Raw genomic sequence first — 25,785 nt, forward strand, 5'->3', positions numbered from 1 at the left:
AAGGTAGAGGGCGCTTTTACAATCCCTATTTTTCAAAACTAGTTGGCTTTTGTCGGCATTTGTAATACATGTAGCACACAACGGAATTCACATTCGCCAATTTACGGAACGTAGTGCCATTCGTGGCACCAAGTGCGGAAGGGCCCTGCACGAAGTGCCCTGCAAACCAATCATGGAAGTATGTTTGCCGCACGACAGCTTCATTCTGTCGGGTACAGGTTACCCTGGAGGTGGTGTCGAACCAGTTAATCGAGCCGCGGGTAGTAGGCCCGCAACGGGCGCGAAGCTGCGCCAAACGAACCGCCGCCGAAGCAGACAATTACGGCCGGGACGCGCCCTGCGTCGCGCCTCGCAAACTGAGTAGCTCCAGCGCGTGGGGAAGTGTATAGGCGTTTCCTAGTCAGCACAGCCAAGCGACGCATGGCGCCATCTAGGGGCATGTTGGAGGCTATGTTCACGTGCATATGGCACTCAATTTAACGGCTCAGAACCGCTCTGCCTCGTAGTGTAGTAGTTCCGCTCCTGCGAAGCATGCATAACAACCTGGGTTTAAATCCCCTTAACTCATTTTTTTTCTTTTTCAGGGGTTTGTCACATTTCAATATTAGCAGTTGTTATCACGCACATAATCTATTTATGACATCTTTATGCATTATTAATGGTATTTTGGGTACTTTAGTGGCCTTTTGGTAAGTTTCAGCTACTGCTTCTTGTACGATCTTGCAGGTTTTCCCTCGTTTAGGTCGTTTTCGGCTATTTCTGTTGAATATTTTTGTACACCATGGTTTTCAACCATTGCAGGTTCGTTTTGTCTGTTATTTATTTCAGTTGGGGTGGTTTTGTATGGTTTTCGTACGTTTACGCTGTGATATACCCCCCATAAGCAAGCTCAGGTGACGGCTGGCTGTACTGACTAGGAAACCCATATACGCGAACAACGGAAAGCATTTTTTTCCTTGTTGAGCTTGTGTAATGTTGCCTTTTCTACAGTGCGTTTGCCGTGTGCCGGAATCCACGAGTTAGGCATACAAAGCTTCGCCTTTAATCGTAATCACGTCAGTTATTTTTCAAGTTCTTTTTCTTTAACTACTCCCCAATTAATTTGAGTGCGGAAATTGCTGAAGTGTTCAGAAACACAGCACTGAACGGGGCTGAAATGTATACACATCAGCTGTCACTGCAAAGGATTAACCGGTGATGCGAAGTGCCATGTCGGTGACAAGCCAGGCAACTATGGCGCTATCAGATGCGTTTGCTGCGCATACCTGAAAAGAAAAGAAGTTCATAGCTTGGTGTATAGTTTTTATACTATGGATTTACATATCTACCGGTTTGTAATGTATTCCCTTCAAAGGCACTAATAAAAACGAAAAAACGTCTTCAAAACAAAACGAGCACAATTGCTTGGGTGAATACAAGGTTTCCCAAGGTATCTTGTAGCAGTCTTATTTTTAAACACCCCCTGGTATCCCAGGATACTTATAAGGATGCTTTATCAGAAAGGACCTTGTTTGCGTTTGCGAAAAGTGCGTCCTTTTCCCTTGATTCTAGTAGGTGGAATTATTCGCTGTAAACGATCAACTTTGCGGCAAATCACATGATTTTGTCAGTCGCGAATAACCGCTAGTCCGGAAAAAAGATTGGTGAGATGATAAGATAAGGAGTGAAAATTTTATTTCCGCGCCACAAATATTCAGATACTGTGTACCGGACCAAATGTATAAACTTTTGTGATTTGGAAGGTGTAAAGATAGAGCCATATACGGGAACACACACAAAAATAAATAAAACTTGCTGACACCTACCATTCCTTTTTCGATTTCTTTCTTTGTCTCGAAGCTGTACATGGGGTGATCACCCTGCATAAATACAATTGGAATATGTGAAAACGTGCATGCGAAACACATCACTTACACTTTAATGCTAAAACGATTAAACCTGCGTGCGAGGGCTTCCTCGCTTGAGAATTACGATCTGGTGACCTTGTGCCCTTGTAAAACTGGAAAAATACGCGCTTTTCCTGAAGGAACACGGAAAATTTTCAGATTGCAGCTGTGTCTAAAACTCGCGACATTCAATATTCTCGTGCGCATTCAGTGGCTATACAGCATCGCGAAATTGTCGCTAACGCAGAGACTGGCTTCCAACGGGAACACTCACCACTAATTGAGCCCTTTATATCGTTCAGTAGAACACCACCAAATGTGGCACCAAAGGCTTACAAGTGCAGCTGAGGCAAACGTGTACATGATAATAGTGCAGTGCCGTGCACTTCATCCACTATTAAGTCCACTATCATCCCAAACTATATCCTACTCTTTCATCCCAAACTTATCCTACCCTATATCACCCTTAGCGGTAGCGACCTGGCGTGTAACCAGTTCCACGCGACACAAATCGAACACGACTCAGAAGCTGGGCGGTCCCTCGTCTGCGCCGCTGCTTCAAAGTAAGGCCGGGCCCGCCCTTCCTTAAAATTTAGAAAGCTGCATCGACGCCAACTGAGTTTGCTTCCAACAATGCGGTGACCCGAAAGTTCCGACGCTGACACTCTGGTCTCCATCTCCCGTGCGGCAGCCGCACGTTCACCGACCGGACGTGAACCCGACGACATCTCGCGGGCCTCGCCCACTTCTGCCACGCCATGCGCAGGCACCGGTGAGCAAAGCAATACTGAGGCTGCGACCTCGCTTCCTCCCCGGCTGACAGCACCACCTCCACCTACACCCACGGCCATCCATTTCCCGACATTACCCCGCGACCTGTCCACCGCAACACTGCCGCCTCAATGCCAGCCTCCATGGCAGGCAGTGCAGTATATACACAGCGCCGCAGAAACCATCTGCATCATGACAGTGTCTCCAATTTTGGTGGGGACACAAGATCAGCGCGGCTTTTTCGAGCAGGACATCCTCAGCTGAAAGAAAACTATGGGCACAACTGCCGTGCCTGGGAGCCACCGGCTGGACAACCAGGACACATGCGGGCTGGTAGCTTCTGAACGAGCGAAGATCAGCATCCCTGAACTGCCTGTGCCCAAAATGTTCGCGCGTCGCACGAGTCAGAATCTAGGAGACCGCAGTCGTCCTTCGAACCCTTTACCTCGTGCACTGTCACCTGTTCCTTCTGCTCCGAGCCGTCAACGCCGCATTAGACCATAGAAGCGTCATGCGCCTTCCGGCCGACTTGTTGCTCCCCAGCAACTCGCTCTTTTCATGACAGCGTGGGAGTCAAAAGTACAGCGGAGACCACTTTTTGCCCGCCTCCATCAATAGCAAAGCGTTCGAGTTCACAGGCCCCTCACGATATTTCTAGGCGCTTCATGAGCCATCGCACAGTATAAGCAACGTCTCTTCAAGCTACCACGACGGTCAATGGCCAATCCGTCGCTCATCCGTAGAGGAGCACCCGGTTGTCTGCACCCGATGGTCTGGACCCCTATGTAGCCAGGAGAGTGCTATCAAGCTTTGGGGGACATAACTCTCGTCACTGGGCGCTGCTAGAAGCTCCGCCACGATGCATGCTCATTTTCGTATGCGACCACTGCGCCACTCTCAGGCAAGGCCCCCGAGGGGAATGCACTCATTGGACGCCTTCTCTAGACCGACTAGGGCAGTTTAAGGGCAGTTTATGAACCTTACTGATCACCTGTGCTGTACATACCTGTACATAGTGTTTATTACTCTCTCGCAACATACGTTATGCATCCTAATCTTAACTGGCTGCGCGCTAGCGAAGGTAGCTCTGTAGCGACCATCGGCATCGTATTCCTCTGCGCCATCATCATCAGCGGTGCTATGAGGGGCGCGTCAGTTTGGGCAACGTGCCTCAGCGAGATGGAACTTGACTGAGCAGCTGGGTTATCGCTCGTGTCCGCTGCTCCTCGAAGTTCTGGCCGTGCCCACTCTGCAAATAAAATCTAGGGAGCTGCATCCGGTCCACGTGTACTACCTACAGTAGTATGGCAGCGCTGAAGGCTGAAGGAGTATTTTGGAAGGGCAACGGCTTTTGTATTTCAGCGCCCACTAACTGTCGCCACGAGTATTAAAGTTTCCATAGTCCTAGAGCAGGCGAATCAAATGTCAGTCCTGTAGACTTGAGTGTTAAACCGTTTCTGTATTATCGTGTCCTGCATACGTTTTTGTCGTGATTACTAATGCACTGCACTGCGCATAACTTTGATTAAGTTGTAACTGTTCTGACGAAAGTATTGATAATATTTCTGCGGAAATAAAAAACGTGGGAATACTTTAAAGGGCATTACAAGTGGCATTTTAAATTTTCCTATGTATATGTCTGGCTCGGATGTTTAACTAACCACAATCACACCTTTGCGGTGCACATTACAGAACACTCCACGACCTTTCAAAATCACGAATAGTCACCTAACTCACTACAATCAAAACGTGCAGGTGTATTATTTTCACGTACCCACATTTTCCACATTTCGTCAATAACGCAAGGGGTTATCAGCTGGAAAAAAAAGAACAAATTATCAAATGCTCTGTAAGTACGATACCTATCTGGCAATGTGTCTGCGTATAAAGTTCGAAATTCAAAGCCAGCCGAACACCTCGAAGAAAAAAATGTTCGTCGGCTCGAATTAAACCCAAGGTAGGCCACAGAAGTGAGCAGTAAGGGAGAAAATCGTAACGAACGTCATTGCAAAAGCTGGTAATGTTTTCAGTACGGCTATTTTCGCATTCACTAAAATAGTAATCAAGTAGCCTTACATGTAATACCATTTACCTTACCAGCATGTGTGCTGTACATTTTTAAAGCATTTAGCTCAGGTCAAAAGACACATCTGTGTCCTATCTTTGTGCATCAGAGGCCAGATAAGTGTTTTGACGAAGGGTCTGTTTAAATGTTTCAGTGCATGTAAAGCAAATCACAGAAGAATGCCATGTTTTTCTTTTCTGTTATAAAACGGAAGTGCAAGAGCTGCTAATCTCGCGCACGAAAAATATTGCATTTTCTATCATCAGGAAAAATAATTGGGGCAAATGCCAAGATACCCTTGGCTGATTGAAAGGTGTCTTATGATTAGGAGACGTACGGGCAGAAACAAATTAATGTTCCAAAATATTTGAGCGTGAAACACTGATTTCCGCAAAAACTCCAGTTTCATTATTTTAAAATGAGAAATTAGTTACATGCAAAAAGCTGCTGTCTACGTAGAAAGCGGGGGAGAACCTCAAGTTTCCTTGACAAATATTTTTGAAGACACATCGGTATTTTTTTATGCCATGAACGCTGTTCCCTTTGCGTACTGGCTAGATCCTTACACCCCTGCGATCACTATCCAAACAACACTTGATATATCAGACCCCAGCCACGAGTAATCAAAATCGTTCATGTGGTCCGCGTGCGAGCCACGTGTACAGTGGCCTAGTGTGGGCCATCACTATAAATTAGTGTCAGCAGTATTTCGAAAACATGACAGCCCATATGAATCTCTCTGGAACTCAGCGATATCTGAAGTATAGTAAATGTTCTTGATGAACAATTTTCATCAAAGCATTGAAACAGCTCACGTCCGCCCGCTTCTGGTAGTGCATGATAGCGGTTAGTGACTCATTTACTTCGGTATAGCGGGGAGATATGGTGTGCGGTTCGTATAGATTGCATCATTTTCAAACAAAAATGTACACTTCAAAATTATGTTTTAAACAGCAATAATTTCAAAAGGATAATATCCGTCCTGACTCATTAGAAGCTGGAAGCTTTCTAGGTGACGTTCAGGCCAAAATTACTGTACGCTCATACATCCGCCACCGTCCCTGTGATAGTTAGAAAGGATGTCTTTTGCCTTCTTCATTCGAATAGAGCCCACAAACAAAACGTAATGTTTTCAACGTGTCCCCAGTGATTTACCTGCATATCTGTCGTTTTCAGTGTCTTTCCGCATTCTTGGCCAGCGTCACAAACACTCTTGAGGAACTAAAAAAAGAACAGCGCACGCTGGCAAAAGCATCGAAACAGCAAAGCAAGTTTTTGGAATGAAAATGGCAGTTGTGAAACGTCTTTATTTTACAGTTTGAGTTTGCAGTGTCTTTTGTATGACGTAGACAAAAAATTAGATTCCTTGCGAAGCCAGAGCCGTCGCTCATTATGCCCGAAGTCCGGTCCCCAGCTTCACCTCTTTTTCTTCCGGACCAAATGCAGAATATATATATTATTTATAATTAGTACTCTCTCGGTGCGTGGCTTTATCAGGAGCTTGAACACGTCGTCGGGAAACAACACGTATTATTAAAAGTTTCACGAGGGCCACTTATTATGCTCAGTGCATTTTCGCATCTTTTATTTGTGTTTTTATGCTCTTTATTTATAATCAGTGTGTTGTTACTGTTTGTGAATTTCTTGAAATAGGAGAGATTTCGTTTCAATGGTATTGTCTTAACAGGGGTCATGTCAACATTCCGTACCAACGTTGGGTGTAATTTTCAGAATAAGCATATTTACTACAGAATGCACCGCCTCCTCGCAATCTGTACCACAGGTTTACGGTGCTAAGTACTTGGAGGCTCCAGTGACGCAATCGTGAAGCGTTAAATAGTTTTCCGGCATTTGTGTTTAGACTAACTGACCCGTATATTCATCGCTAGTGAAAGCAAAATACAGTAGGTGCGCTTGTTTGATTAAAAGCGCCGATGCAATACTTAGCACCTTCTAATTCTTTCTAACAATATAAAAAGAACAGTGTGAAAACGTAAAAGGATATACCGACGGGCTGCAAGTTTCTCAAATACCGTTACCTTCTGTACACGCACAAGGTAGATCAGCAACAGCCAGCCGTCTTGTATGTCATTTTAGCTACCCATTCATGGCTGGATTCGGTGCTTAAAATTTGTTTCAGAGTTTACAAACCTCCCAAGAACATGGAAGCCGACAAGCCCATTAGCAACTTGCTGCATATTCCACCAGAGGTAATTGGTAATCCTAATTACAAGAAAAGGAGGGATGCGACTAGTCGGTAATAGCGGATTACGTTTTCGGTGAGCCGCGGCAGCCATACTAAAGACCGAAATATTGGTGCATGACACACTGTATTCATAAAGCATGCGGAAAACGTTGATTGGTGCGGGCACAGAGCTTGATTATGACTGCAAAAGGTTAAATACCATAGCCTCGTGAAGAATGGGTTTTGAACATTTATACATTGGGAGCATACTTCCTACGTTTTAGTGTGTACTTGAGTGTGACACTAAGCCATATCAGCAACGTGCTACATCAGTTATGGGTCACGAAATGGAAGTGCACATCGAAGCCGACCCCGGAGAGACCGATAAGAAAGAAAGAGCCTGATATTCCACCTCACTTCATAGGAAACTCCGGATTGCTGTCCATTCGGGGAGAAAGGTTCTTTCCAAACGAGACGGGGTGAGCTCCACTTATATATTTTGTCTGGAAATGGCCGCTAGAAGTGCCGTGCCTTTGCTCCAAAGGTGACCCTAATTGGCTTATTGGTGTTGCTTTAGGTATGAACATATTTTTACCATATAAATGTCTTGTGGTTGACAACACAGTCACAGGACAGTTAAGGCAGGCATTTATAAATATCATTGCGATAGCATCGTGGTACAAGGTTAGTTGTTACAACGTAACGTTAACGCCTGGCATACACCAATGCGGAAAAAGGGTGCGTTAACTCAGTGAACTTTTTTGTAGTTAATTGATCTATTAAATTTTTGCAATTACACAAGCAGCTCGAGCATACAACTATAGCTTCATGTTGTACTAAAAGAAAACTCTTCTGAGTAACCACTAGCGCGTACTTTAAAAACGGGTTCATCAAAAGATATTGCGATTGGATACAAACCTGCTTATGGGGGAAATTTTCGTAAATTGCGATAGTGCGGACGATCGAATAAGAAATATAAATGGTATTGTATTAGGGCGTTCACTAACCCATTTTTTTAATTCGCTAACCTCTCACTTTTTCAAATTTTGCACCGCGACCAGATTGTGTTGATTGTATTATATTGATTAAAGCATTGATTCAAGGATTGTATTGATTCAAGAAATCTGTGCTCTAAGGAGTGTTTAACGTGCCTTTTACCGTTATTTAAGGTTACTGTCGACAATATGTACTGACATGGGTTGTCTGCAATTAAATTTTTTATTGGACCCCTTACTAGCTGCTCGCTAAGGGTCCAAACAGTTCTTGCGTATGTATTGTAGCGCCACAAAGAACAATAAATTTGAATTGAATTGATGTAATCTTTTACCAGGGAATTCCTTCCATCGGCGTCTGCTAACAGACCTACCTACCGTGGCGGACGTGGCAACTAGGGCTATAATAAAACAAATCTGGTCTTTAAACTCCCACTCCCACTTTTTATAGGGAAGGAAATATCTCAGCGATACTTTGTCAAAATAGGGCAACAATTATTACCCACGCAGCTCGGGCAGTTTTAGTAGAACATCTGTTTAAGCTTTTAGTTGCGCCGTGGAGCCTTACCAGGAAACTATCATCATCGGGAAAGTGGGAAAGAGAAAATACCAGGCCAAGAACTGTGAGAACAAGAGGCGGGTGGCCAGGAGCCACGAGCAAATGCTGGGAGTGCGCTTATCAAGAAGAAAAAATGGGGTTAGGGTGGTCCCGTGAATCGATCCCGGGACCTTTACGCCATGAAGCCGGCAACCTAACCACCGGTTCATCCCGTAGGCCTGAGTACTACAGGGTAGCAGTGGTGGGGAACAATGATATGTGCATCCGATTGGGAAAAAAAGTTGTGTTTATACGCTGTGCGGAAAACCTACAACGATAACAAGGCCAGATAGAAATTTTTATCAGTATTACAGCCAGATGGGTTAATGTTGATGCGGGGAAACAAAAATAAACGTAACAATGGATTTAGGCGCCCATCGCGTACAAAAACCATTCCACCTCGCCTGCTGAGGCCGCCTGATTACGAGACGCGAAGGCAATGCGGAAATAGATTTGAGGGAGGGTTTAAATAAATGAATGAAAGATCAAAAACAGCTACCCCCCCACCCCACCAAAACAAAATAGGCACAAGAGACAACAAGTAAATGACCCCCATAGCATGAAACAACAAGAGACGAACCAGGAGAAAAAACGCTTCCCGTGGTCATAATCTCACCTGGGTCCTTCGCGTTATAAAACCGGTATCTATGCCATTGCGTTCTGGGCGTGATCTGTCACGCGATGTTCCACTCGCCAGTTCACGGGCGTTCGCGCCTCAAGTGCGGATCACAGACGCCGAGTTCGCGGTACAGACGCCGAGTTCGCGAAGCCAGTTGGCGCGGATTCTAGCGTGTACAAACGCGGCCCACTTTGGCAGAAATGTGAAAGCCTCGGGTCAAAAAGTTTCGGTACTGTCAGCCATGAAGTCCTTTCAGCGGCAAGTTCGGAAATCTATGTGAGGTGCAACAGCTGGCTCTCCGACGAAAGGAGAGGGGTCGCCAGCTCTGCTATTCTTCCAGCTTTGCACCACTTGTGCAAGCTGCGGAATTTTGTTTGTCTGGCACGAGATGATTCTCCGTACTCGACCTGCTTAACCACGCCAGCGAGTGCCGCGAAAGCTGCATTTGCTGTGCATGCCCTAAGCAACGACCACGAAACATAATCTAGGGAGCAGTTACATGTCCGCATAATCAAATTTATAAGGCGTGATATTTTCCAAAGATTTACAATAACGGCTATCACCCGATAAAATATGCGCCCGCATACTCCGTACTAATTAATGGTTAACCAGCGAAGCTGTAAGGTGGAAATGAGAAACCGGCGCCAGCCGTACGTTGACGAAGGAGACCAGTGAGACATATGCAGACGTTGAGTGTCGGTTTAGCGTCTAGGCCGTCTACGTCTATTTAGCGCCCTTTTCTTCTTTCCAGTGAAACAATGATCCAACTAGCTCAACACGTTTTCTTAAGTTCTGTAAGGTGGGGCTGCTGTATAGTCGGGTGCTACAACATACGGTTCAATAAATCCTGTTGATGTGCCGGACTGCTGCATCGGCAAGGCGTAGGGGAGCTTGGTTTTGTTCCTGCTCGCGGAATCGGTGGACTAAGCTGCCTACTCTTCGGGAGAGCCCATGAGGCGCGGCCTACCGATTTCAAAGTAAACTGCGGCCGAAGTTTGCCATTGCTTCCGGGACGCTGCTCTTCAGCCGTGCGTCACACATTACCGCGGTGCGCGTGCTCTGCTACGAGAGAGACATATTTCTCTCCCTTCACGCAGGATCTGTCCTGGCTCCCCTGCTATTTCTTATTTACATTAACGACTTACCTTTATCCGTTACATCTCACATTCACTTGTTTGTCGATGATTGCGTCCTCTTTCGTGAAATATCTAATGACAATGACCTATTAACCCTTCAATCCGATCTTAACGCTATTTCTGTGTGGTGCAAAACATGGGTAGTGGAACCTAACCCTAACAAATGCAAGTTTCTTCGCGTATCTAGAGCTAACCGTTTATTGCCCACTTAATATCTGAACGATGCTCCTTTGGAATCTGTCAGCGCTTACAAATGTCTCGGAATACATATTACTACCGACCTCACTTGGTCCGTGCATACTGCGTACGTAATCAATAACGCTAATCGCATGCTCGGCTACGTACGTCGAAATTTCTCAGAGGCTCCTTCAACATTAAAACTGACTCTTTACAAAACGCTTATCCGTTCCAAACTGGAATATGCTGCATCACTTTGGGATCCTCACCAAGAAAATCCAACACACTCACTTGAAATGGTTCAAAATACCTCTGTTCGTTTTATACTTTCTAACTGCAACCGGACTGCTAGTATAACCACTATTAAATCGAGCCTCGGATTACCTTCCTTATGATCTCGTAGAAAAATTCTTCGCCTTTGTCTTTTTCATAAGCTTTTTTATCACATCCAGCTACGCGACGAACTCATTCTGCCTCCTCGGTACATTTCAGCTCGCATTAATCATGTCCATAAAGTGGGCTTGCAGTCCTGCAGAACTAACTCCTTTTCCCAGTCATTCATACGGCGTACATCACAAGAATCGAACCACCTACCCTCACTCACCGCAACAATTTTGGACCACCAACTTTTTAAGACTGCGTTAGCTAACATTGTATAATAAGAAGCATTGAAGGACATTGCATTTTGCTAGTTTTGTTTCTGTTTATTATTTATTTGCTCTGTTTTGTAATATGTTTGTAACTATTGTAACCCACTCCCCTCTTTAATGCCTCTGGCCCTGAGGGTACCTACATAAATAAATAAATAAATAAATAAATATCAAAATCCCCTCCAATGAGTACGCCTGCAGAGGGTTGCACACGGGACCGCCGTATTCTTCGTTCACCAAGCCATCGGAAGCGTCGCGTTCAAAGCATATAACTCAATCTCCTTGTTGAATAAATAATTTTTTGGTGGTCAAACAACTGAGTTTACCCATAATTTACTGCTGCAAAATATCCCACTGCACAAATAATTGTACCTTTCGTGAAAATCCTCAGAATCCCTATACGGATTTCCTCACAAATATTAGCGTCCATTCACTCCAGGCAAGAACACTTCCATATGTATATCTTACTTGCACAGTGCACTTTCTCTTCGACGTTACATTCTTGGGTTTGTTTGGAGTTTCTCCTTCTCCTCCTTTTTCTGTTCTGTTTCACTGCTACGGTGGTTACAGCGAAGCAGCGTAAGTCTAACCACAGAGTTTTCATTTCGGGGAACCCGGTTTACTCGGCGCCGCTCCGGTGTTCCTTTTCACCTCCGTTGACCCTTTTTTTGCCAAGGTCTTTGAAGTTTAAGCAGGCGCACATAAGCGGTTGCCGTTTTATGCGTGCACGTGCGGAAAGACGACAGACGAAGGGGGCTGGGAAGTACACGCCAAGCTATAGGTTTTATACCTTCACAGACGACATGTCCGTTGTGGTGGCGGGAGGCTTCCACGTGAAGAGAGAGAGAGAGAGAGAGAGAGAGAGAGAGAGAGAGAGAAAGAAAGAGAACCAATTTTATTCAGTCCTGTGGTTTAGCGGTGCTTGGTGGCCGCCGGTTGAAGTCTGGCGGTGACGGTGGCAGCTCTTGTGACCAGGTGTGTTTGAAAGTCCAGGTCCGAGCTGCCCAGCGCCCGCTCCCACTATTTCCATGCGGGAAGGGATCTTGGGGAATGCCCACATAGAGTTGACAAGTGTGGCGGGGGCGCCAGATAGAGGCAATTCTGTGAGAGATACTGATCGGGGTACATGCGATGGAGGACTGCCCGGCAATTTGCAGGAGTCGCCATAGGCGCTCCTGATAGTTGGTGAGCCACGGATGAGCAGGGGGCATATTGGCGGTGGGCGAGGCGGTAATGCATGATGATGTCGTGATAGGTGACTCGTCGGCCCCTCGCGGGTCGGGCACAATGGTAGGGGGTGATGCTAGCCACGGCATGGATAGTAAGCCCTCGTGCCACATTATGGGCCGTCTTGTTCCCTCCCCAGACCAGTGCGCGCCTGGGTCCAAATGAGTTCGACCGGAGTCCGGGGATTTTTGAACAAGATTTTTAATTCCACGAGGGAAATTGACCCACGGGCGAAGTTTTGAATGGCCGTTTTTGAATGTGTGATTAGAAATGTGGGAGTAGGCCGGGTTGTTAACGCAAGTGCTATTGCAGCCTCCTCCGCCGCGGCTGGGGAAGTGGTACGAACGGTGAAAGAGGTACCAGGAGCGCTATCCGGGCTGTTGATTGCAGCGAGGGCATAGCCATCGTGATGGCGGTATTCTGCCGCGTCAACATACATAGTGTCTGGGTGGATGGGCAATTTCTTAGATAGTGCTCGCGGTCGCTCCTCCCTGCGAGCCCTGTGGTACTCGGGGTGTATGTTCCGTGGGAAGGGACGAACGCGGAGACAGGCATGGCTGGTTCTTGGGATGGGGACCTTCGGGTCGGAGATATCTGGTGCGCGGATACCCAAACGTTTTAGAATGGGCTCACCAGCGGAGGTAGTGGAAAATTGGTGGAGTTGGTTGATATGATAGGCTTCAATCAGCTCCTGAGGCGTATTGTGGATCCCTAGGCGTTCAAGTCTGGCAGTGGATGCATTCTGGGGAATTTGTAGGGCTGCCCTGTATGCCTTCCTAATTAGATTATGAATTTTGGCGCGTTCCATATTGATTACTCGACGGTAGGGGAGGAAATAAGTAATCCGGCCGATGACAAACGTCTGTACTAGTTGTAGCATGTGCTGTTCTTTGAGTCCATGATTTCAACCGGAAATTCATATAATGAATCCAATTGTTGTATTTACACAGGAACGTAATTCTGAGATGTATTGCGTGTTGCCTCGGTTGCGATGTATTACCAGCCCTAGCACTTTAAGGGCAGGCACCTCTGGGATCAGGTGACCATCCATGAGAAGTGCGAGGTTTGGGGGGATTCGCGATCCAAATTTAGATGGTAGAAGGAGGAGTTCGGATTTGGCAGGTGAACATGCAAGGCCTGACAGGAGAGCTTCTTCGGCAACTGCTTGAGCCCCTTGCTGCAAGGTGTCCTCAATTAGTGCACCACTACCGCCTGTTACCCATAGCGGTATATCTTCCGCATACAGACTGTAGTGAAGGTTGGACATTACTTTTAGGCGTTTGGGAATATTAAGAATAGCCAAATTAAAAAGGAATGGTGATAATACTGCTCCTTTTGGGGTACCAATAGAAGGAAGAGTGAAAATTTTTGAATTGAGATCTCCTACTTGAGGAAACGCCTTTCGCGCAGTTAGGAACGCACGCACGTAATTGTAAATGCGTTCCCCAGGGGCCATCGATTCTAAGCCACGCATGATGGCAGCGTGCGAGACCCAATCGAAGGCTTTTGTGAGATCTAGAGCCAATATTGCTGCTGTGTCGCGCTTGGTAGTAGGTGTTATTACGTCTCGAGATAATTGTAGCAGGACATCTTTCGTGGATAATCCGGGCGTAAAGCCAATCATTGAATGCGGAAGAGCATCAGTAGATGTAAGGTTGAGCATGAGGCGAGACAGGATAATGTGTTCCATGACTTTTCCTATGCATGAGGTGAGTGAGATGGGTCTGAAGTGATCGATGGTAAGAGGCTTCCCTGGCTTCGAAATGAGGGTGATCTGGGCGTGCCTCCATGACTAGGGGACCAAACCGTGCTTGCAAAAGCGGTTGAAATAATCTGTAAGAGCCGATATGGAGGAGTCAGCCAGATTACAGAGCATTTTGTTGGTTATTTCATCCTACCCCGGCGCTGACCCGGGGCGGAAATCAAGAAGGGCGCTGCGTACCTCTACTTCTGTAATATCGGCATCAAGATCAGTATTGGGTGGTACTTTATATAGTGGGAGCTGTTGGGGGTCACCAGTGAGGACATATAGAGAGAAAACTTTGTCTAGTAGTTCTTCATTGGTGCCCGGGAAATTTTGTGTGACCAATGTAAGCTGATGGGTCTGCTCGGTCGTCGCACGAGTGGGGTCTACTAGATGCCTTAGGAGGTACCAAGTGCGTTTCATTCCTGGGTTTCCCTTCATTTGATTACAAATTTTATGCCACTGATCTTGGGCAAGCTGTGTGGAGTACCACTCAATTTCATCGTTGAGGCGGGATAGTTTAGAGCGCAGTTTTCTGTTGTGCTTTTGTTTGTGCCATCTGCGTTGTAGACTGCTGTAGGCAGCCCACAAATGCTGTAGGTGGGAATCAACCATATCCGAAGGAATTTTCGGTGCCATCGCGATACGTCTGTGCCCAGCATCTTTAAGAATTTGTTGAGTCCGATTGTCTAATCCCGAAGTACTAATTTCGGGGGGATCAAGAGTTTGGCGTACTTGTCGGAAGTTGTCCCAATTCGGCAAAAAGGTCTTCCGGGGCCGGCGGCGCACGAGGCTGGCTACTGTCACATCCGTTTGGATGATGAAATGATCACTTCCTAAGGGGTCAGGAGTGGAGGCCCAACATGCGTGTTTGACGTGATAAGTGAGAGAGAGATCTTGTGATGAGTCACGCTGCACGCTATTGCCTATCCTAGTTGGAATCGACGGGTTCGACTCTATAGTAAGACGATGTGCTTGAATCTGATCCAAGAGAAGTGTGCCCTTGCGTGTACAATGGTGATATCCCCAGGCTGTATGTGGTGCTTTAAAGTCGCTTACTATGATAAGCGCATGGGGTCCTGTGGTCTGTTTTGCAAAAAGAGAAGATGAGATGAAATATATGCCCTGTTGCCTTCGGACTGCGGTACCCATTGAGGATGTACAGCCGCTCAGCGTCTCTTTTGCTCGGAAAGAGAGTCACCAGATCGTGAGGAACAGCGATGCCATCAAACTGACTGCGTTCAGCAGGAATATTGCGATGAACTGGTACCGCTGTTGTGAGGTTGAGGTTGGCGTTATTCTGAAATGTCTTATAGACAGGGAGCTTAACTAACGAGCCTACTTCTTGTAACGCGATTACTGTAGGGGGGGTTTCCGTTTCCTGAGTTAGAAGTTGCAGGGCTTGTCGTTTTTGCCGATACCCCCTGCAATTCCACTGCCAGACCCGAATGGGCGGCGGGTCCTTCTTATTCCTTCAGGATGTCATAATTAAGGGTGAGGAGCGGATTAGGATTGCAGAGGGTATTAATTTTGTTCACGAGCTCTTGAACGCTGTTGCGCAATTCTAAACGTAAGTCATCTACGTTAGCATGGACATTGGATATGCCGGATCGCAGGTCTTGGTGAATATTCGAGCATTCGGCTTTTGGCTTCTTCAGCGCCTGCTTACAGGAGACCTCAACCTCAGTAATTTGGTTTTGTATTTGTTCTTCTGGTGCAAGGGGAGATTCAGAGGAGGGCGAGTCGTCTGAGGCCGCCTTGAGATTAGGGGGAGGAGGGTTGGGAGAAGTGGGATCCTGTTGCCTAGGGGATATTAGCGAATTTAGAGCTTGGTTTTCCTGTCGCAGAGCAGTGTTCTCTTGGTGGAGCAGGGATATTGCAGCCCGGATAGCATTGAGTTCCTGAAGGATATCCAGTGAGGGGCTAAGGGGATGAGGTGTGGGACTGATTGACGAGAAGTGGGCATGCGCTACCCTGCAGCTCACCTGGTCGTGCGGGGTGGCTTGTTGTTCACCTGTAGGCGCGTGCTTACGCTTGGCATGAAGTTCTTGTGGTTGGCCGGCTGGTGGCTTGATGGTAGATCCATTGAGGAGACCTTGGCGGCCGGAGTCTCCGGCTTGCTGCAGGGGTGGGAATTCTCTTCTAACACTTGTTCCATGTGTCGATAAGGCTGGAGCACTCGTTGTGATGATTTGGGCGTACGTAGGTGCCCACCGTCGTGGTTGATATCGACGTGGGCAGTCAGCCGATCCGGTGATGTGAGGGCCTTCACAGACGATACATCGTGGGAAGCAGTCGTGGGGTTCGGCGGGGTTAGCGGTGCCCCAACCGGGGCAGCGGAAGGGTGACTTGAGCATTATAGCACACATCTTGTCGGTGTCCCGTAGACCAGCAGGCATAGCACGCTTCTGTGTTGCGGCGAAACGGCTTGCATCGGTAGAGAGAAGACTGATACCGAATCTAAAAGGGGACTTTTTGACCATCAAACAGGATCAGGGCTATGTTTGACGAGTTCGGTCGCTTGGCGTCAAGAATGTGGAGGTCCTGTATGTACCTATATAAGCTGTCGAGCACTTTCTCAGGCGTGTCGTCTTCTGGGATATTAAATATGACCCCGACTACGCTGTTAGCCGCAGCTGCTACGTGAGCAGAGACCTCGTATTGCTTCCCTCGGACCGTCAAGGAGGTCATACTTGCGTACTTGTGGGCACGTTCTCCCGATGGGGTGCTAATGACGAGGTAGTTAGCGGTTTGCTGCACTCGAACTTGGTCCTCACGGTTTAGCACAACGTGAGCTTGAACCTGTATTGCGACGGAGAGTGAAGCCTGGGCTAGTGACGCAATGGCCGGGCCGTCTCAGGGACGTAGGACAATCTTGATATCAGTTGCGGGGAGTGGCGTTGCCGGTGGTGTCCGCTGAACCGGTCGCTTGAGGCGGGATTACTTCTTGGAGTTGAGTTCGGGATGACTTACTTGCTGCGCCGTTGCCTGAGCAGCCGCGCATAGGACATGCTGCCGGTGCCTGATGGTGGCCCAGCCTGGTCGTTCGAATTAGGCTGGGTCCATTTCTTCCCTTCCACGGTGTTCTTCATGACTGGATATTACGCAGTGGCCATGCACGCGCCAGAGCGGCTGGTGCACGAGCGCAGCAGCGGCGGCGACGATGAGGCAACCCAGGGTGCTAGGCCTGATCAGGCCTACCGAAGCCGACGGCGTGGTGTGGATTTCAGGTACTCCGAACTAACCTTCTGGTGGTTCGATGACCGATATCCTGGTGTCCGGCTGATCCGCGTAACTTGCCGGTTACCAAGGTGAACCTCTCGATGGCGTAGATAGCGATTACCCAGCGTAAGGGGGGGGGGAACTCGGAGTCGACGGGACTGATCTGGTGTCTTCACTGCTCGAGGGGATTGGGTCGTATATTACACAGACACTGCGGTGCATACGACGAAGAGAGGGAATAAGACAGCCCAATATTCGATGGCTAGAGTAAAGCTCAAGTCTTTCCAAGTTTAATTCAGCTGAATAGCTAGGAAGCATTCTCATTCGCAAAATACAAACAAACGTGGTTTCTTTCCTGCACTCCGTCGAGTACATTCCACTCCGCAGGTCATCCATTTCCACAGAATGGACGGGTACTAATTTTTTAACCAGGTACGCACTGCATTGCTAAATATTTGCAACAAAATTTCAGCACTTACCCTAGAAGCCAGATCGTTGGGGGCCGGAGGCTTCACTTTAATGAGCATGGGAATACAGTCCCGGAAAACTTTTTGTGAAGCTCGTCCAAAACGGGTCGCGTACAGCACAGCTAAAATGTGGATGAAGCAATTGATTGGGGCGAGGTTTAAAAAGAGTACATGTGACGTGGCTAAAGCAGAGCTAAAGGAAGATGAGTACACTAGGAGAAATAGTACAGAGAAGGCGTTCAGACTGCTATTTCCGCTTTTACTCCACCACAATACATTTGCAATTAAATAAAACGGACAACGGGGTGTGGTTTTCACTAGACCAATTTGCTCAGATCTGCACAATGCATAGGCTTCGGTAGAAATACGACGTATAATAGTTCATCGGACTACATATCTTCCTAAAAATTCGTCCGCTCAGTTACACGGCCAGATTAAGAAATCTATATTTTCCTACACATATACGGGACGTTAAACTGGTATGATGAACCTGAGATCCATCTGTGCAGATTTAGCCCAGATTCTTTTTAAAAAAAGAGCTTCATGTTATGGTTTACGTACAAGAGTAGAGGTAAAAGCTTGTCGGTTTTAATTTAGCCTAAAGTTTTTGGTAGCAATCAACATAAAAAACACTCGCCTACTTATGATGGTCTCTTTTATTATACACTAGACTCCCGTTAAGAGAAACTCGAAGGGGCGTAACTATAAGTTCGCAGTATCAGAAATTCGTCTTAAAAGGCGTTTCTTTGCCTTGTCCGCATAATAGGAGAAAAAAGTGTTGCTTATGCTGAAAGTGGAGTTCGTCTTACCCAAGTTAGTCATTACCGGAGTCTACTGTATAGGTTCTTGATCGTTGTTTCTAAGCACTCGGCTTGTAGCAATCATTTTTTCACTGTGTTATGCCAACACCATATAAATGTTGAAGACGAAAGGCAGTACTTTCACATACTGCTCGAATGGTGGCCGCCTTCCTAAATGGTCATCCGCCGTATTTTTGGCGCCCCATCATCTTGACATCAACATCGTCATCGGCGTTTGACCCAAAAAATTATGTGCCCGATCTAAAGACCCGCGCGGCCCACTGGGGTGATCATACTGCAAGACACAGCTTACACGGAAAGGCAAAAGTCTGCTTTTTACAATGACGGTTTTTTTAGAAAGATAAGGCTTTCGCCTCATTCGACATTTTCGCACATTCGTATAAAATAGTTCAGATTTTTGCATATTAGTTAGACTGTTTTGTAGAACTTTCCCCTGATTAAACCATTTTGCGCATTTCCATAAAATATTGAAATTTTTTTTTGTTTCTTAGGCATTTCGCAGAATATGTCCAGTGTACGGCAAACCCCACTACTGCAGAAGAAACAGCCCTGGCTCTCACGATAACCAAGACGCCAACACCGACCGTCGGGCTATCGGATTCAGAGCCGGCGCTTCGCAACTATGAGAAGGGCAACATCTCAGCCTCGGCACTGAAAATTCTTCTTAAAAAACCTCCCGACCAGCCCATGATATTGCTGTGGACCCCGGCTCACACTGGCGTGGGAACCAACGAGGTGGCTAATCACCAGGCCCGAGCATTAATACCCCGGGCGAGCACTCCTCTTGGTCTTATGCATGGAGCAGTCGACGTCACTCGGTACGCCCTCACCACGTACTGAGACATCACAGAACACTACCGCCTCACCAGCAGAACACTACCCCCGCCCAACGCCAAACTTACGATAGAGGAAGCACAGATGTGGCGCACTCTACAAACCCACTCCTTCCCCCATCGCACGCAATCACAGCACTCCCACCCACACCTCTTCCTCTCCGCAGAGGGTCCGAGATGCCGCAACCTTGACACGCTATACCACTCCTTATGCGAGTGCCCCGCGAACCCCTACTCCCCCCTTCCCCACCCTCACCCACTGGAAGCAGGCCTTGGGTACCTCTTGCCTCGTGGGTCAACGGACCCTGACACAACGGGCACTACAGGTCGCTTCGGCCAGTTGGGCTGAGGCCACCCCTTCCCCCCCCCCCCCCCAATCTGAACCCGGTGTCTCTCCAATAAAGTGTTTTTCTCTCTCTCTCCCCAGTACTGGTTGCTTGAACTGGGTGATCGTTCGCGTAATTTAAGTTACCCCTTCTACGTACTGGCAATAATACAATACACGTGGTGGTAATCAGTTTATGGGTTGACGATGAGATAAACTGGTCACAACCATCCTCAAAGAAGGTAGACGTGTAATTTTAAGCTCAGTAATCGCTAACCAATGTATGTGCTTATCATTGCCAGCCCGTATTCGCCAGAAAAGCTCGTACGTTTGAAAAGTCCTCGAAGTAATGGTTGCAAGGTAACCATGTCATTCAGCTGGCATAGCCGGTCAAGCTATTGAGCCCGCTGGATTGTATTTTAAATTGTTCAAGTAGGAGAATGTTGAACAAACCCATACCAAAACTTAGAATTATCGAGTCTTACGTATACTAGGACATCCCGGAACAAAACTTAGAAGCCGTAAAAAATTGATCAGATATTAAGACATCCTCATCAGCAGAATGAAATCGCAATACGAATAAGTTTGTTACCACCGCTAAAAGGAGGCTGGTTGAAGGTAAAACAATAAGAAATGGAGGTAAGGCGAATCGAATCAAAGAAGACGAAAAAAAAGAAGAAGGAGGAGGACGCGGAGAGTGAAACGTAGGGGTAAGGCAGTGTTAAGAAAAACGTTTGGAGCTAGATCGAGAAAACCCTCAGTATAGAGATGACTGTAAAGGTGAAGAGGAGTCGTATTGGATGGAGAATGGCCAACGGGCGAGATTATAAAAGGATGAAAGATAGCCATTATTCAGTTGTTTTAGGGCATTGTCAGAATGGTGGGACAGAGGGAAGGCGAGGGAAGGAGAAAGGCAGGAGGTAGATACGAGATCGGTAAGGAGAAAGAATGCTTTAAATGGCAGAGGCGCCCGAAACATCCTAATGGTAAAGCAAGTGCCTACACCGCTCATTTGTGCGATTTTTGTATGCTTTCAAAAAGAGAAAATGAACCGGGGCTGATTTGAATTGATCTAAGTATTGACGAAAAACTTCAGTATTTGGAGTGTGGACACATTAGCTGCAGCTTTTAACTGAATAGTAGTCACGGGTGCCACGGTGCGCAAAAATATTTCGCAGCACTCTGGTTCTTCGTGAAAAGGAATGAACCCTTGCAACCCTCAGCGTCATGGCTGAGCGCTCAAAACACAGTTTGCCCATTAACCAGGAGGACAGAAATTCTCTTTCTGTTAAACAGGAGTATTCTTACAATGAGTGCACACAAAACCGAAAGCACATGGATTTTGTTGTTTTATCTTGCCCGAACTTTCGTTTGCGCAATTTTGCGCCATTCGGGCTCTGCTTTGCTACGTTGCTATCATTCGTTGTTCCAATGGACATTTACGGTAACAAAACAATCGGAAATTTGGGGATTCGAAATCATTTCAATAAAAAAAGATCTTTGTTTTTTTCGAGATAAGTTTGTTTACTGGCAGTTTACGTGCACCGTAAAAATATTCACACCATTGCAGAAATGTGAACGGCAATTGGAGGTGAGCGGACACTCCAATCTGTGATTTAGGAGGTATTTCTGTAGATTACCAAGCGATTGTATTGTGGTGACATGGTAGCTGAAGTGAACTTTTCTGGTTGTCAGACTGTTTTCGGATGCCTTGAATAAATTCTTATCAAAGAGGCTTAATTTAACGCTTCCCTGACCACTTCTTATGAAGTTTTGTCACCATAAAAGTATTTCACATCATCACCATTATTTAAAAACTTACGACCATGAAAGCATATAAAATATTTTGTATTCTTTCCCTCTTTCCTGGTCGTTGTGAGTTCTTAATTTTTGACACGTGTTTTAGCGTCCATGAGGGCTTCTGTCCCCCTACTGACTTCATACCTTACAGCTCTTTCTTTCTCACGGTGTAAACTATTGCACTCGTGCCAAACTCCGTATATCAGTGGGATCCACCGCAATAAATGAGAGTACATTTCGCACCTTTTAATGAAAAATCGTTGCTAGAAATGTTTGCCACGTTGAGATCTTCAGGTATGCGGAGATAACTGATTTATTTTGCTCTTTGTCCAGTCTAAACATTTATCATTTAAATCAGCCACAGAATCTTCGTCCGCATTAAACCCAAATTGCCCTTAGGTAAACTGCATCTTTTTTGGTCAAAACACAGTTACCCTCAGTTCGTGGATATGTTTTCCAAGTTTTCTGCCGAATAAGTAGTCAATAAAATTTATTAAATGGTTCAATTCTGGTGCCAATATTTCTTTATTCACACCCAAACTTTTTCCCTAATATCTAAGGTAATAAAAAGTCATAAGCTGGGTGCGGGCGTAACGGGTGCGTAACGGGTGCGGGCGTTGCCCAATCGCTCAAACGTTTACCTTCCCGATGATCCACTTTGCAAGATGTGCCCAAGGAAAGGACGCTGAGAATGGTCAGGAGAAACACGACAAACATCATCTTCGTAACCTAATTACTCGTTCTTCCAAGTGCTGGTATCTCGCTCCGCTTCCGCATGCGAGTTGGAAGAGCGAAATGACCTGGTACAGCAGCCTTCCGTGCTGTCAAATGCTTATTTATGGGCTTTAGCGATGCCACGCGTAGAAAACCAGGGGTGTACAAACAGAGAATGGAGGCTAGCCAATTACTCATGTCTCACGGCTTACTTTTCTATCTCGGGGCTTATTTTTCCTTCTAGCCGAAACATTCTACGTTTTACAGCTGTCTTTGAACAGTGAACGAATGGTTCCAAAAGCACTTATTTTTATATGGCACAAGCGATAGTTACCAGCGATGCTTTGGGGAGTTAATATACCGATGGGTTTAACACTCATTGAGTTCCCCGGTGCTTCCCGTAATTGTTTACTTCACCCGACAGTTGTACACCGTTTGGAATTTATGCATCCTGTCGATACCTGGACTCCTTGTAGACGTATGTGATTGTACCAAACAGCCGGAACTCGCGTTTTATTAGAATAATGGTGGAACAAATTGCACGACGCTGGTGTGCTTAATAAAGGGGTACATAGCCGTGGGAGTTTTACTTCAGTAGGTTTTATGAATAACTGTCAATCCCATGTCTATAGCAAATACGGCAGGTTTGTGGTGGCAGAAAACGCCGCGCACTGCCAAGCATATGGCGTGTGCCCAATGAGAACACGAGAACATAGAATTGAATTGAACAAACATCTACTGTAAATGTCCTGTAATTTCGAGAGTGGAGGCGAAAAAGGCCGGCGTGGGGGATTCGAAAGAAGTAATTAATCTTTCGTCGCTATTCACAACTTAAAAACTATATTTCCTAGCATTCCCTGTGGCTGCGGCTCGTCAATCGAGTGTATCTCGTCTTCGATTCGTCCCGTTCATCGCGCTGCCCCCTACTCTCAAAGTTATGCACCAACCTACTCAAGCTTTAACTCTTACTGCCTGCTTTCAATGCATGGGCTCCTCCCTGAGCCCTGTGGTGATGGGAAATGGAAGCAACTTATGCTTTACTCGCAGTATCTCGAAACAAATAGTACCAAGAATGTGTGTCCAAATGACTAGTTAATCATGGGAAGTATTATCTGGTAGGTGTGAAGGAAACTCATGGACAGAGATTGCAACTTTAGGCAAAATGCCTATTTTGACCTTAAATCCGTATCAAGCCTATTTAACATACAGGCATGAACTAAGGGAAGGGGAGCATTTTAAGTAACACTTTATTGTGCCTATAATGCCTGTTCTGACTATATGGGCTTTTTAGCGCGTATTTTGACTGTATAAGCCTATATGGGCTTTTTAGCCCCCAAAAATGCCTTTTTTGTGTTGTATATGCTTTTTTTGGTTTTTCGAGTCGGGCGTCTGCACGGACTGTTTTCGCTTCAGCGGACCGCAACGAAGTGTTTGTCGCAGCCCGTTTGCAGTAATAAATAAATAAATAAATAAATAAATAAATAAATAAATAAATAAATAAATAAGTAAGTAAATAAATAAATAAATAAATAAATAAATAAATAAATAAATAAATAAATAAATAAATAAATAAATGAATAAATAAACAAATAGCCCAGAAACGCAAAACGTGCACAAGCTACCGCCACCTAGACCTCGCCACATCGACCGAACCGCCAGAGGCCCGTACGCAGCCAACCGCAGCCAGCCTCACCAACGTCACCGCTGTCCACACGAGCTGTTTTGTTCTATGTCCTTCTGACGCCCTGTGTCCGCGGACCAACGGCGAGAACTCTTGCCCATATGCCCCATTCATTGCTAACGCAATAAAAACCACGGCACCGATGAATCTATGGGATTCAATGGTGCTGTGAAGAGCTGAGCAGGTCGTTCTACTCTGTCAACGAATACATGTCTGCAATTAAGATCTTTCTTTGGTTTGCAGTTGCGTCTTCAAGCAGAAGTTACTGATTGTCCCTCTTGGACCACAGCCCATTTTTACGACTTAAAAACTCGGCTAAGGGCGGAAAACTACTACAAATACACTCGCCGGTGCTACTAACAGCATCGCGAACGACAAAAGCATTGCAGCCGAAATTGTTTACAGCACGGTACACATGAACGTTACTTGGCACATTTCTGGGCTTATTTCACACTGTTAGCAATAACGATTTCCGCAGCTGAGAGCTTGGGCGCCACTCTGACTAAGAATGCTGAGCTGATTTCGGAGGTCCAGGTCTTCCCCGCCACCATCCTCGAAGAACCGGTTCCTGATAGAGACATTCCTGTCTGACAATCTGCCATTCTCTCTGACATAACATTCCTAGATTCCCTGGGCTAACAGAGCAGCCGAAGGTCCTGAGCACCAAACATAATGATATTTCAGATGGAATCGGGTCATGAAACGTCCCTAAGAACAAGCATGCCACTCGAACTACAGCGATCGTTGAGTGTTGTTTTTTTTTTCGCACACAATTATCGACCGAAATGAGATACAACTGCAAGCCGCAAATAATTGCGATGGGTGTGGCTTGCCATTGCTTTTAAGCTTCTATTTTGCTGTCTAATCGCCCTGCACATCACGTAAATCGGTTAAAATAGCAAGTCCTGTGTGCCTTATTTTCACGAATAAAATAAAATTACTTTCCCACTCTACAATACTTGTCGGCAGTTTTTACTGCAAGAAAGAAATTTGTAGCACAACATGCCGCTCAAGGAAATACGAATTTGGCCTATATGTGCCTAAACGACAATATTTGGTGCCTATAAATGCCTAAATGACACTTTTCAGTGCCTATTATAGGCGCCTAAAACCGTAATTTTTCGTGCCTAAAGTTCCGGTGTGTACTCGTGAAGCACAGTTTTAAAGCAAATAACATGGGCTCCGACGGGAGTCGTGTGCTTGAATTCCAGTTTGCAATAACATATACATAGTGTACGGACAATTTCTTTCCTACAGTCAATTAAAAAGAAAATTCAACTAAAGGGGAGTTCAGGGAACCAAAACAGAAAACTTCATTTTTAAGAGGGTAAGATGCGAGGTGCTGGGAATCGGTAGGGATTCACATCATCAGAAAGCAGCTCTAGTGAGGACACAAAAAATTAGTGAAATCAGGTCGTGCAGACGAACGACAAGATTTAAATAGAACCATGGCGTTTACATAAACTGTAAGGATGCCCGTCGCCAGCGCAATTCACGAAGGAGCAACCGGAGTATAGGAAGCACTTTCCACTCGCCATGAGAGGGCGCGTGCCGAAACAGTAGAGCATCATCATCGCCGTCAAGTGACAACAATACACAGCAGCCGCATCGAGAACGCTTGAAAGGAAGAAGAAGCTGCCTCTCGCTTTTGCTCTCGGTCAACACTACAGAGCGGACTTCGTGCTCCTGACTCCTGGAGCTGACTCTGAGCTCACCAGTCCTTCGGCCTTGGAATAAATCCTCCTTAGAGTTTTGGTGGAGTGTGCGGGTCCCTCCCCGTCCTGGCCCAAGCTACCCACCTCATCGGCCTTCGCACAATCGTCGAGAGGGTGTGACCCGCGTCGGCAGCCGTTTCCTTACCCTGGAGCTCCG

General features: G+C 46.3%; 1 protein-coding gene across 1 annotated transcript; it reads right to left on the minus strand.

Annotated features, from left to right (window-relative positions):
- Nucleotides 1–429: 429 nt before the first annotated feature.
- On the minus strand, nucleotides 430–22,289 carry LOC144145260 (uncharacterized). The gene is made up of 6 exons (XM_077676804.1): nucleotides 22,160–22,289; nucleotides 17,752–17,861; nucleotides 5,878–5,943; nucleotides 4,432–4,473; nucleotides 1,806–1,859; nucleotides 430–1,265 (listed from the first exon to the last, which is right to left on the minus strand). Exons 1-6 carry the CDS (start codon nucleotides 22,236–22,238, stop codon nucleotides 1,188–1,190), a joined length of 429 nt encoding a protein of 142 aa, XP_077532930.1. The 5' UTR covers nucleotides 22,239–22,289; the 3' UTR covers nucleotides 430–1,187.
- Nucleotides 22,290–25,785: the final 3,496 nt, after the last annotated feature.

The sequence above is a fragment of the Haemaphysalis longicornis genome, unplaced genomic scaffold (assembly GCF_048455015.1).
Source record: "Haemaphysalis longicornis isolate Haplotype H1 unplaced genomic scaffold, Haemaphysalis longicornis Haplotype H1 scaffold_7, whole genome shotgun sequence".
Classification (NCBI taxonomy): domain Eukaryota; kingdom Metazoa; phylum Arthropoda; class Arachnida; order Ixodida; family Ixodidae; genus Haemaphysalis; species Haemaphysalis longicornis.